Genomic DNA, 13,720 nt, shown 5'->3' on the forward strand with positions numbered 1-13,720 from the left:
CCTGTACTATCTTTTACCCTATTACTAAAAAAATAAAAAATTAATCAATACTCACCAGAGCAACTTCCAAACTATACTAGGAAGCATCTTCCAATCTTTTTAAATTATTCTAAGACATCAAGCCCTAAGCTTCTTAACAAGAAAAATTCTTGTGAGGAAAAAAATGGAACATACAGATGACTTAAAAACCAGACCTTTATTAGAAACAATTTCTGAAAGGTATTTTAAACAACTTTGCCATAATTGCCTTTATAATTGCCTTCATAAGCACTTAACAGATCAGTGAGCAATTATGTGACTAATTAATGCTTGCTGAACATAACTATTACAGTTGGAAACTCCCTCCCTCAAAAAAAGAGTATTAAAGGTTCAGGTATAAATCAAAAGGAGTAAAAGAATATTATGTAGACCAAATAAGATAATGTACAAAAAAGCTTTTGTGTACCTTAAAAACTATATAAACATCAGCTCATATTATTCAAAGTGGTATACCTAGGAAAACCTTATTTTACAATGTATTTTTGCACATTAACAATTATGTGTTCAGTAGTTAAAAACTAGTAACCAAGCTACCAAAAAGGTCTCTATTGTCAATGCACTTTTGCACATTAACAATCATTCATTATGTGTACATCAGTTAAAAACTAGCAACTAAGCTACCAGAAAGGTCTGTATTGTCTTACACGACCACCAACTGGCTAAAGTATTTTCTTTAGTGCTAAAGCAGCGAAGCCTAAAGCCAAAGATAACCACTGCAACATGGGGACATTTGTACTATACTTCTAAGATAACGTATTTCTAGGTTTTGAAGGGTGTTTATTTGTTTGTTTTTAAATATAACTGTCTCTTGGACCTTACAGGATTTACAAAATTCTGGGAAAATAAAGTAATTCCATGTAACAAGCTGAATAACTTCTCAGGAACCTAGAAAAATACATGTAATAGGCAAATGATTTATCAAGTTTTTTCTGAAAAGCTTAGTTTATGACTGTAAAATCCTAATGGAAACATTCGTGTTCTGGGGTTCTTAAAATAAAATAAGTATTATCAGAGTGCAGCGAGTTCTTTTAAAAATTTCAAAATACAAGCCCTAGTAAATGCTTCCCAAAAGCATGATACTGATTGTCTCCACAATTCAGAGACAATGTGCAACTTACATAGCACGAAATACCAGAAAATAAGATAGCTCAGTACTTACTAGTGCGGTGCTCAGAAAAGATTCTCTATTCCAGGTCCTTCCAAAAAAAGGCCCAGTTACAAAGTAGTTCCTTAATGTTAAATGTCTGATCTACTCAGAAATTCTGATCAATTTTAGCATAAAGTTACCATAAGCTGGAAGAAGCACAGGTCATATTACAAACACACTTAAGGGGAAGACAGAAAACTGGAGTTACAGGACTTTCTCAGCTTATTAAGAATTTCTGGTCCATGACATACCTTTACACAGCAAACATCCTGAGAACTTACATACTATCACACAATCTACTTGAAATAAAAACAACAAAATGTTTGCCTAGACCAAGACTCTCTTACCCACTCCATTCTTGGCTACCTGACTTTTTTCATTTCAGTCTTGGAACATTAGTGTATATCTAGAAGAGTAAGAGATAAAAAGAGGAAAACACCCTCCTTCTGAACCCTCATGCTATCTCTTGATGCTTTAGGGAGAATAAAAGTGAACCAGGGTCACAGTGTTACCTCCTTACTAAGGAATTTTCATACCTCCATATCTTTTTTTTCCTTCAGAAAGCTTTTCTTACCTACAATTGTTTTAAATCTAAACTTACAAAAAATGCATAGTCAGTATTAGTAAGCTGCAGAACCAAAAAATAAGTTGAAGTTCAAGATTCTCACTCTGCATTCTACCTGTGGAACTTTGGCCAAGTCACTTAACCTAGCTCTGGTCTTAGTTTCCTCATATCTAAGGATGGTACCAGTTAATCTCTAAGGGACCTTCCTGCTCTAAAGTCTATGATGTGGAAAGAAAATTCAGAAAAGGGAGCAGCTAGGTGAGGCAGTAGATAGAGCTCCAGCCTTGGAGTCAGGAGGACCTGAGTTCAAATCCAGCCTCAGGCACTTGACACTTACTAGCTGTGTGACCCTAGGCAAGTCACTTAACCCCAATTGCCTCTTCCAGAAAAAAAATTTCAGGAAAAGGATTACTTTTTTTATTAAAATTAATCATTTATTCAAGACTAAATTTTAACAATAATTTATTAAGCACCTACTACAGATAGCAGGACATTGGAAGAATTCAAGGTTTAAGTTATTATCTGATATTTAGGGAAAGCAAAACATACTTTTGTCCATGCCTTCCCCAAATATCAGATAATGACAAATTAAACTGTATACCTGGAAACAGCCACATGTGAAACTATCTACAACAGATGAAAAAGAAGGCTGGTAGTAATTATGGAGATCAAAACAGGAGCACGGCCAAGTCAATGTGCCAGTAGCACTCACGTAATCAAAAAAAAATATTTTCACCAATAGACATGATCAGATATATTCACAAGGAGGGAGGAGATCCAGAACTGAGATTTCATTGGTGTACAACACTCTTTGAGAGGAAATAACCTTCTGGTCATTACAGTCTTAAAGCATGGATCCTTAACCTGAGCTCCACAGACCCCCACTGTGGATAAATTTCAGGGTGTCTGTGAACTTGGATGGGAAAAAAAAATTACATCTTTACTATCACTCATCACTAAATGAAATTTAGCAAACCCTTCAACTACTAATATTTTAGAAAACATTCTAATATAGACAGCTGATACATATGTAAATATGTATATGTATATGACTAAAAGATATGAACAAACAGTTCTCTAAGAAAAAATTGCACACTACTAACAACCACATGAAAAAGAGTAACAGAAATTTAAATCAAAATAACTCTTGAGATTTCACCTCACACCCAACAAATTGGTAAAAATGACAAAACGTGACCAGAGTCAATAGTAGAACTCTTATGGGAAGATGAGCACACCAGTGCATAGTCTGTGGGGCCGTGAATCACTACCATTAGTAGTACTATCATTATCAAATTACACAAATAAAACAACAAAAATGTCTAGACTTTAAAGACACTCTCCTTTCTTCCTCAATGAGTTCAGCGCTCACAATTCTACATCCATGTTCATGAACTGTTATTCCTTTATCTGACCATAATCTGTTGTCATTCCACCTCTTTTTGCCTTGCAACTCCAAACCCTGTTCTTCTTCCTTACTATAACATCTAATCCCTCCACCCTTCTACCCCTCATTTTGTTCCAAAACCATCACCTCTATACTGGCTACCATCTCTCCCCTGCTTCATCTTCACCCAGTAGTTCTACTTTACAATGTACTCGTATGTCCTTTGCCCCTTTATCTTATCAAAGAGCTTATCTTTCTAAGCACCTGCCTCATATTCCTCCACCGTCTCTGCTCCTCCTGTAGAATGGGGCTGGACAAAAATGCAAAACTATACTGATGTGGCACTCTAAAAGTTTATCTTACATAATTTCAAGTGGGAACTCAGTGTGGTAAGATAATCCTTTTATACTTCCCTAATTAATTCAGCATCTCATTTACCATAGCAGCTTTTCCAAACCTCTTTATCCTTCCTATAGTTCCCTGTCCCCCAGCCTCTCAGCTGAGAACTTTCCTTATTTCACTGAAAAAATGTTGGACATTCACCAAGAGATCCTTCTCTATCTCACACCACCCAGATGCCTTCTGTCACTATCTCCTCCTTCACCTTTGTCCCAGTCGAAGAGGTGTCCCTTCTCCTTGCCAAGTAAACCTGTCTACACGCATAAGTGACCCCATTCTACCCCATCTTCTCTAGCAGATTTCTTTCATCATCCTTACTCTCTCAAATATCTTCTATCTCTCCCATCTACTGGCTGCTTCCCTGCCTATAAATATGTCCATGTCTCCTCTATCTTAAAAAAAACCTCACTTGTGCTGTCTTCCCCACTAGAAAGTTGTCTACAATCTATGCTTCCACTTCCTTTCCTGCCACCCTCCTAACTTCCTATAGTCTGGCTTCTAACCTCATCATGCAACTGAAACGGCTCTCTGCAAAGTTACTAATCATCTTTTAAGGACAACACCTAATGGCTTCTTCTCAAATCTTCACTCTTTATGATTTCTCTGCAGCCTTGTCCATTATCAATCACCTTCGTCTCCTTGATACTCTCTTCTCTCTAGGGTTTTCATGACATCACTCTATCCTCGTTCTCCTCCTACCTATTTGACCACTCCTCAATCTTCTTTGCTTGGTCTTCTAGATCATAACCACTCACAGTGGGTATCCCCCAAGACTCTATCCTGGGCCCCCTTCTCTTCTGCCTCTACATTATTTTACTTGATGATCTCATCAATTCCTATGATTTCCATTATCTAATGCAGGTGATTCCAAGATATACCTGTCTAGCATTATTAACCTTTTTTCCAACTTCCAGTCTAGCATTTCCAACTGCCTAGTAGCTTGAACTGGATGTCTCATAAACATCCTAAAGTCAGCATCTCCAAAACTGAACTCAATTATCTTTTCCCCCTAAGTGTTTATCCCATCCTAACTTCCCTATTACTGTTGAGGGCACTGCCATCCTCCCAATCACCCAGGCTCACAAAACATAAGTATCATCCTCAACTGTTCACTCTCTCACTCCCATATCCAATCAATTGTCAAGTTATGTCTTTCCTACCTGTATGTGTCCCATTGTCTCTTCTGATAGCACCACTCCCTCATTGCCTCTAGCTGGATGGACTGTTACAATAGCCTATTGATTGATCTCCCTAACACGTGTCTCTCCCCACTCTAATCCATCTGAGACTCAGCTGTCAGATTGATTATCCTAGGACTAAGGTCTGATGATACCATCCCCCACACCATTCAATAAATTCCAATGATTCCCTATTATCTCCACAATTAAAATCTTCTGCTTGGTTTCTAAAGCCTTTCATTGTCTGACCTCTTACTACCTTTCCAAACCTCTTACACCTTACTCTTATCCACACACACTATACTGGCCGTCTTGCCATTCCTCATAAACAGCACTCTATCTACTAACCCAAGCATTTTAACTGGCTGTTCTTCATGCCTAAAATTAAAATTAGAATTAGAATTTAATTCAGAATTAGAACTAGCTTCCCTGGCTTCCTTGAAGTCTCAGCTAAAGTTCACACTTTCTGTAAGAAATCTTTCATAGTTCTCCTTACTGCCAGTCTTCCCCCTGAGACTACCCCCAATTATCCAGTATGTACCATTTGTACTCCCAAACTAGATTGGGAGCTCCTTGAGAGCAGAGACTGTTTTTCACTTTTCTTTGTACGTCCAGCCCTCAGCACAGTGCCTGGCATACAGCAGGTGCTTAATAAATGCTTACTTACTGATCTTTGATCCAGACATTCTATTACTTACATCCTCCAAGAAAGTCACTGATAAGAAGAAAGTTCTCACATATTCCATAATATTTAGAGTAACTTTTTTTTTGGTGGTAGTAAAGAATTAGGGGGAAAAAAAGTAGATACACATCAATTGCGGAATAGCTAAGTAAATTATGATACGTGAATGTGTTGGACTATTACTGTGTCTGGAACATAGAAGGCTCTTAATAAATGCTTAGTGATTAACTGTGCTATAAAGAATGACAAATATGATGACTAGAGAGATGAAAAGATTTACATGATCTGATGCAGTGAACTAAGTGGAACCAAGAAAATAATATGCAAATATGTAATAATGTGTAAATGCAAAGAATCATCAAACAATTAAAAATGAACACTGCCAAATTACAAAGAACAAGCACAGCTCTAAAAAAATACATGAGAAGACACTGCCACCACACTCTTTTGCAGAGGGAGCAGGTCCAAGAGCATGGGACATTGCATATATTTTCAGATTTTTTTTCTATGTATTACGGGGATTCTGGGAGAAATTCCAGTGATATAAAACAAAATATCTCAATGAAAATTTATTTCAAAAAACTATTCTGAGAGGGTGACCATAGGTTTCACCATACTGCCATTGGGGTTTGTGACACAAAAAAAGCTTAAGAATCCCTATCTTACAGAATTATCTGAGGCAATGAGTGGTTCAGTAATTAGACCAGGGTCACATAACCAATTTATGTTGGAGGTGAGACTTAAACCAAGGTCTTCTTGACTCCAACGTCAGTCAGTCAGTCAACATGCATTTACTAATAAGTACTCATGTGCCAGGCACTGTGCTAAGCACTGGGAATACAAAGAAAGAAAAACATACTCTCTCTATCCTCAGAAAGCTCACATTCTAATGCAGGCAACAGAAAGTAAACAACTACATACATACAAAATATATATAGCTGGCTCTGTATCTACTGTATTTGGTTGTTACTTAGATGAAAGAGACAATCAAAAAGACTATTAAACCAATCACTTGAAATATTAAAGAAAAACCACATTTAAGACTAAAATTACATCTTCAAAATAATCCTATAACAAATCAAAGGATAAGTATATGGCTTAACTTTTGGATTTAATGTGTGATGTTCCCAAGTCTGATTTAGAAACTTAAAATAGGCCCATGTTTCTTACAGAATAAACAATAACTGACATTTATATAAGGTTTTATTTAGGTTTATAAAATGTTTTACATATATTATTTCATTTGATCTTCCCAAAACTGTTGGTCTATAAAAAACCTTACTAATGCACCTAAAAACACTTAACCAAGATAATAAAGATTTCGGTAGCAAGTTGGTTAAAAAAAAAAAAAAGAAAAGAAAATGATTTTAACTTTAACACTTCACTTATCAACAGGCATGTCAACAGTAGTCAAATGACTGCTAAGGAATACCATGCTTAATCTGGAACATCCTCAGTGAGAACAAAAATAATACAAAACTGGATCCAGTGAGCACAGAGATGTGAATATTTAGCAACTTGGCATATCAGCTAAAACTAAGTAAGCATGCTTGCATTTCCTTAATATTTAGTTAAAAGGTATAAATGAAAAACAAATAATTCTTTAAAATTAAAATTGTCTAAAACACCATTCATCTAATGCCTTACAAGACAAAAAGATTTAAAGTTCTTGCTAAAAATCAGCACATTAAAAAATTTTGAAGCTCTCAGTAGACAACAGAGACAATACTGCTATTAGGAGACATCTAAGAGAGTTGGAACTTAACTACAATTTTGAAACTAATGAAGAAAAATATTCAGTAAGACATAATCTATTTCCAAAACAATAGATTTTCTATTTGGGCAAAAGCCTGTTAACTGCTCTAACAGCAGATTTAGAAAGAGTTAAGAAAAAATGAGAAATAAAGAAAAATGAGACAATATCAACAGGGCAACATGAAAGTTGAATTCAATTTAATCAATATATAAAACAAGAGCGCCAAGAAGTTTAATCTATCCCAGTTATGTTTAAATTACCCACCTTCTAAGGCTTTCCTTCTTGTCCTCCCGTGATAAGCAGCTATCTAAGTGCTTATTTATGTAGGCCTCAGGGATGCTCACACTGCAAACAGGGCATTCCACTGCATTTAAAAATATACATGTTATTTGTAGAGAAGCAAAAAAATAAATTTACCAATTTTTGGTGCAGAAAAAGATAAATAAAAAGTCATAACAACAAAACAATAGCTATAATAGTATTTATAAAGTGCACTTTAAGATATGTCATTAAATACTCTTTCAGAAAAACAAAGTAGAAAGTCAGTAGAATGTAGGGAGAACAAGGTGAGAAAAGATGTCAGGAAATTTGGAGGGTCATAAACCAAGAATACCAAGCATGAAGTAAAAAGACTGAGAATTAGCTGGAGGTTTTCATCTATTAGTTAAATCCTTCGATGAACCTCCTTTATCTGAGGTATGCACAGCTATTTTGTGAAGGCTCCACTAAAAAAAATCACATAAGCTGGAAGTGAATTACATAATAACAAACTAATTCTCAGAAACTTCCGTTAGACTAGACAGCACTATTATTGAACGCTATTATTATCAAATTCTTCTATACCTTTTCTTTTTCCATAGTCATAAGCATATGTCAGACTACAGGCAATGTGAGGTGCAGCTAAAATGACAGAGCATCAGGGAGAAGTGCAGCCACACTCCACCCCACAACTCTTCTACACAAACACAAAAAACACACCAGAGCAAATCCTGATAGGGAAATCCAAAGAAAAAAAAATCAGTCCGTTTTCCAGCCCAGGTCAGAAAAGGCAGATAGACAGGGAGGTCTGGGGACCAGCAACACTGAGCATTCTAGTGCTAGAGAGTCTGGGCACCAGGGCAAGAAGAGTTACCCCAATCAGCAGAGAAGATCTTGACTTTCTGTAGGGTACAAAAACAAGAGCCAAGTGGTGGCTTTATCACTAACTACCCTGTTCTGGGTCATATATCCAGGGCAGACCAAGCCTAAGGGGTAGCCTTTCAAAGAGGTCACAAACAACATCAGTTGGGGAATGGCTGAACAAGTTGTGGTATATGATTGTGATGTGACACTATTGTGCTATGAGAGATGTGAGAAATGACTAACAGGATACTCTCAGAAAAACCTGGAAAGACTTAGATGAACTGATGCAAAATGAAATGAGCAGAACCAGGAGAATATTGTACACAGTAACAGCAATATTGTACAATGATCAGCTGTGAATGACTTAACTTTTCTCAGCAATACAATGACCAAGACAATTCCAAAGGACTTAAGATAAAAAAAGCTATCCATCTCCAGAGAAAGAACTGATAGAGTCTCAATGCAGACTGAAACATACTTTTTTTTTTACCTTCCCTTCGGGTTTTTTTATCTGTGTTTTCTTTCACAACAAGGCCAACATGTAAATATTTTGTATGACCACACATATAAAATCTATATTAAATTGCTTGCCTTCTTATGGGGGTGGGTTGGGGGGTTAATTTGGAACTCAAAATTTTTAAAAAGAATGTTAAAAATTGTTTTCACATGTAATTGGGGAAAAAATAAAATATTAAATAATTTTTAAAACAAAGAGGCCACAAACCCTAGGCTATGTTTTATAAGCATAAAGCACATTCAGAAGCCAGCAGCAGTGTGGCTCTGACCCCGAGAGCAGAGAAGAGTCTCAGTTATAACCTCAAGCCTAGTCTGAAGCCTGCAGTGGAATAACCAGGACAGGAATTCCAGGGCAGACCAAAGGAGAGACAGCAGTTCTGTTATTCCAAAGCTGTAGAACTTTCAGCTGGCTGATAGTGGCTGAGTCTAGCAGCAGTCTACTGGAAATCTAACTGGAGCAAAAACACAGGCATATTGCTCAGACCTAAGTCTGGAGCAAGAACTTGCACAGCTTAGACCAGGAGGACAACAATCTGACTTTGCTCTAAATCAGAACACTTTGGTAACACTGAAAGTGTGCGGGTTTCTAACCTGAGCTGTCTCTGAAATCCTGGAATAACACAATACTCATTACACCAAGAAAGCAGCAGAAGCTTGAGAGCTTTTTGAAGCAGAGACTATCAAAAGATGTCTTTTTATATCCCTAGCACTTAGCACAATGGGTGGCACATAGAAGGCACTTAATTGACAGAGGACAGAACCTAGAGGTTACAAGGTCAATCCAGCCATTTCCTCCGAAGTATGCAGAACCTGCCCTAACATAAAATCAGTAATGAAAAAGTAGGATGGAAGAATGAGTAAACCAAAAAAATCCTACCATAAAAAACTATTATGATGACAGGGACACTTAAGATACAAGACCAGAAGAAGAGAATGACTCCAAAACATCAACAAACAAAATCTCAGAAGAAAAACAGAGTTTGGCTAGACATTCAACAAGAATTCCTGGAAGAAATGAAGCAAGAATTTTTTAAGAGCTTTAAAACTGAGAGTATGGGAGAGGAAAAACTAGAGAAGAAATGACAGCAAAGAAGAAAGAAATGGAAAAGGAATTATTAGCTTAACATAAGAGGTACAAAACCTTACCCAAGCAACAAACTCCCTATAAATTTGAATGATGATTCCATGAAACAACTATAAATATTAAAACAAAGTCAAAATACTGGAAAAAAAACCAGAAGTGTAAATTATCTCACAGTAAAAACAACTGACCTAGAAAACTGATCAAGGAGAGATAACTTAAGAATCATTGACTACTTGAAAGCTATGACCCAAGAAAGAGTCTAAACATCATATTTCAAGAAATCATAAAAAGACAAATGCCCAGATATCTTAGAACCAGAGGACAAAGTGGAAATAGAAAGAATCCACTGGTAACATCAGGGAAGAAACCTCAAAACGAAAACTCCCCAGGAACATCAGAGCCAAAATCCAGAGTTTCCAAGTCAAATTAAAAAAATACTATAAGCAGACAGAAAGAATTCAAGTACCAAATAGCCACAGTCAGGATCAATTATGATTTAGTAGAGACTACTATAATAGAGAGAAGATCTTAGAATACAATATTCCAGAAGGTAAAAGATACAGACTTACAACCAAGAACAACTTACCAGAAAAACTGAGTATAATCCTACAGGTGGGAAAAAAAATAGACCTTTAATGAAATAGAGAACCTCCAAAAATTCTTCATGGAAAGACCAAAGAGATGCATAGAAACTTTGAAGTACAAATGCAGAAGGCAAGAGAGACATAAAAAGGTAAACAAACATGAATGAATAATCATAAGGGACTAAACAAGGATTCTAATAGGGGGAGATGATACCTAGTCTCCTAATAGGTAGGAGATGATTTATCTCCTCAGAACTCTTAACTAATCAGTGGTCAGAGAACAAGCCTAATGAGACCATGATCTGGGGAATAGGTCTGTTATGTTTTAATGATCTTAAAATGGGAAGGAGAAGAATAAACTCTGGAAAAAGGGCAAAAAAAGATTTAAGAAAGATGGGGGACATTGTCTCATGTAATTGGAATACACAAGTGAAAACAAGGAGGAAAGGAAGAGGGGATTGGGTGACATTTGTACCTCATTCTCATCTGAACTGATGAAAAGAGAGAACTCACACAAATGGGTAAAGAAATACATTTCCATCACCAGGTAAACAAAAGGAAAAGGAGAGAAGGGAGAGGTAGAAATAACAGCAAGGACTGTTTAAGGGAAGGATTAGTTCTAAAACAAATTCTATCTAAAGATGCACAAAAATATGTATAGCAGCTGTTTTTTGTTTTTTACAAAGACAAAGAACTGGAAACTGAGGGGGTGCCTATCAATTTGGGAAAGGCTGAACGAGTTATATATGAATGTGACTGAATAGTATTTTGCTATAAGAAATGATGAAAAGAATGGCTTCATAAAAACCTGGTAAAACTTTCTGAACTGATGCAGAGTAACATGAGCAGAACTAGGAGAAAAATCTTAACAATGACATTATAAAAACAGACAATTTTGAAAGACTGAGTTAGTAACTCTGATCAATGAAAGAAGCAACCATGACTCCAGGGGACTCATGATGAAACATGCTACCCACCCCCTGATAAACAGTAGAGGTATTAAAATTCAGAGTGAAGATCAAGACTTTTTTTTTTAACCATAGGCAGTGTCAGAAATAGTTTTACTTGATTATTCATGTTTGTAACTGGGATCTTTTTTTTTTCTTCCTCAATGGGAGGAGGGGAAGTAAGAGGGAGAAAAATCAGATTTTCTTGAATAGAAAAAAAATTAGATATTTAAAAAAAGGCAATTTGTGCTATTATTTGAGGGCAGGGACCAGGACTTGGCCTTTCTTTATATTCTTCAAAATGCCTAACAGAGTGCACCTTAGACAATGCATTTATTCAGCCCAGTGTCTGGTACAAAGTAGGCCCTTAACAAATTTTTATGGATTAAATGATTGAATGAATGAATGCAATAGACAGTAGCTAACAACAAATTCATTAAGGTCTTATAGGTCTAAGTAATAACTCATTGTTTGTTGCAGAGACTTAATCAATAAAAATATGTGGTGGCCTTGTTAGACTATCAGTGAAATTTACCTACATTTTTCAAATTTATCCACATGTTAATATTATAAAAGATCTGTAATTTCAATACTATGGAAATTTTCTCTACTGACTTCATTCCATAGCTTGGTGGATAGCCTTTATGAGTTATCAAAAAAATTCAGCACCTGCTAGCCAACTTTCTAATAACAAGGCATTCATAATTTAGACAGGTTTAGCCTTAGAAAATAGACACAGTCTGTCTCCATGCCTGTACATGAAGCCTTTTCAGTGTGGAAACTTACTCTAAAGCTTGTATTCCATTAGCATAGCTTACAAGAACCTTGTGTCATCTCTAAAATGAGGTGTCAGAGTAAGAGTTACTAGAGGCTTTTATTAATAAAGTAATTCAAATTAAATATTTAATGGAAAACTAGTATGTTCAATACGGTGCCCACTGTGTGAGTAGAGGGACTCATAGAATAAGTATATTATATGAGACAAGTTTCTGGTTTCATGGACCTCTTTCTGTTCTGCTTTATATTTAGAAATGCCTATCTTATTTGGTGTTTGGTAAATTCAGAATGAAAAAAAATTTTTTTAAAGAAAGAAACAGTTAAATAAGTCAGTATATATTCAGTCCCTTGAAATACAAAACAGAAGGTCCAGGAAATAAGTATTGCAGAAGTAATAAGAAGAGAGAAATCAATGTGAGAACAAATGGTTGAGGATCTTAAAGTTAGCTATAATTTGGATTTGGGCAACGAATCCAATAAGCAAAGCCTAGAAGGTAGAAACAAGCATGGATATTCAGGAAAATGTGAGGAGATGGGCTTGAAAAGGAAATGTCTGCTAAGGAATAATGAGAGATAAAGTGAGAAAGTTAGAGCAGGACAGACTGCAAAACACCCAGAATGACAGGTCAAACAATTTGGTCTTTCTCCTATAAGTGAGGCAACGCCATTGGGGGTTTGTAAGCAAAATGACATAATGAAAATAGTGTTTTAGGGAGATCACTCAAGGGATACTATACAGAGAAGGAAAGGGGAATATCTAGAGGCACAAAGCCTGGGACTTCAGTCTGAATTTTTAATCTCATTGTCAAACACTGATACAAACATGAAAGCACTTGTGTCTATCAAACTCCGAGGCAGTACTAAGTTGAAATCTAGTATGTCTTTTCCCTCTCCTTCCACTTCAGAAATGTGACCTTATATAACTGTTGTCTGGGATGAGAAGTTTTTGATAAAGAAGGAGAAACACAAGAAAACAGTCTCCTACCTTTAGTCACTTCCTTTAAAGCAGATGTAGAGGGTTTCTCAGGGCCATCAACAGAAGAGGACCTTTGAGCCTCCCTTGATTCACTTGATGCCCCTTTTATCTCTGCAGAACTGCAGAGCTTTTTTCCTATAGGATTGACTTTGCCTTCTTTGACTCTCTTTGGCTTCTCTGGTGTTTTAATAGAAGAATGAATTTCTTTTACCAAGTAAGAATCCATCATTCTGTTTTCCTGTCTGAAGGAAGAACGCATGTGCACTTTAGGAACTTGGATTTTGCCAGAAATATTTTTTGTGCAGGAAGGCAGAGGAGATATTGGTGGTGAATCTAGGGTGAACTGCAACAGATGATTCCTTGGAAGACAAGAAACAAACTTGATTAGGACATCAAACAATGAATATATTAAGTGGTCTGGATTATTTATCTGCCCCTCCCTCCACTACCCACTGTTTTCTGTTTCGAAATCTTCAGTTTTATAATGACAACAAAACAAAAATATACCTTCTGTGATAAAAAGAGGAAGAGCTAATGTTGGAACAGCTATAGAAAAACAGG

At 36.2% G+C, this 13,720-nt stretch overlaps 1 protein-coding gene across 6 annotated transcripts in view; it reads right to left on the reverse strand.

Moving 5' to 3' along the window:
* Positions 1-13,720, reverse strand: part of RAD18 (RAD18 E3 ubiquitin protein ligase) — a 179,026-nt gene that overhangs the window by 139,483 nt on the left and 25,823 nt on the right. For 5 of the 6 annotated variants that reach the window (XM_020973790.2, XM_078152172.1, XM_078152170.1 and 2 more), the window contains exons 5-6: positions 13,169-13,518; positions 7,418-7,517 (exon numbers count right to left, since the gene is read on the reverse strand). In XM_020973790.2, the coding sequence (XP_020829449.1) occupies positions 7,418-7,517; positions 13,169-13,518 (450 nt within the window). The remainder of the gene's footprint in view (positions 1-7,417; positions 7,518-13,168; positions 13,519-13,720) is intronic. The other variant, XM_078152174.1, reaches the window with a different exon arrangement.

This window comes from Phascolarctos cinereus, unplaced genomic scaffold, assembly GCF_003287225.1.
Source record: "Phascolarctos cinereus isolate Bilbo 61053 unplaced genomic scaffold, phaCin_HiC Scaffold_4;HRSCAF=312, whole genome shotgun sequence".
Lineage (NCBI taxonomy): Eukaryota > Metazoa > Chordata > Mammalia > Diprotodontia > Phascolarctidae > Phascolarctos > Phascolarctos cinereus.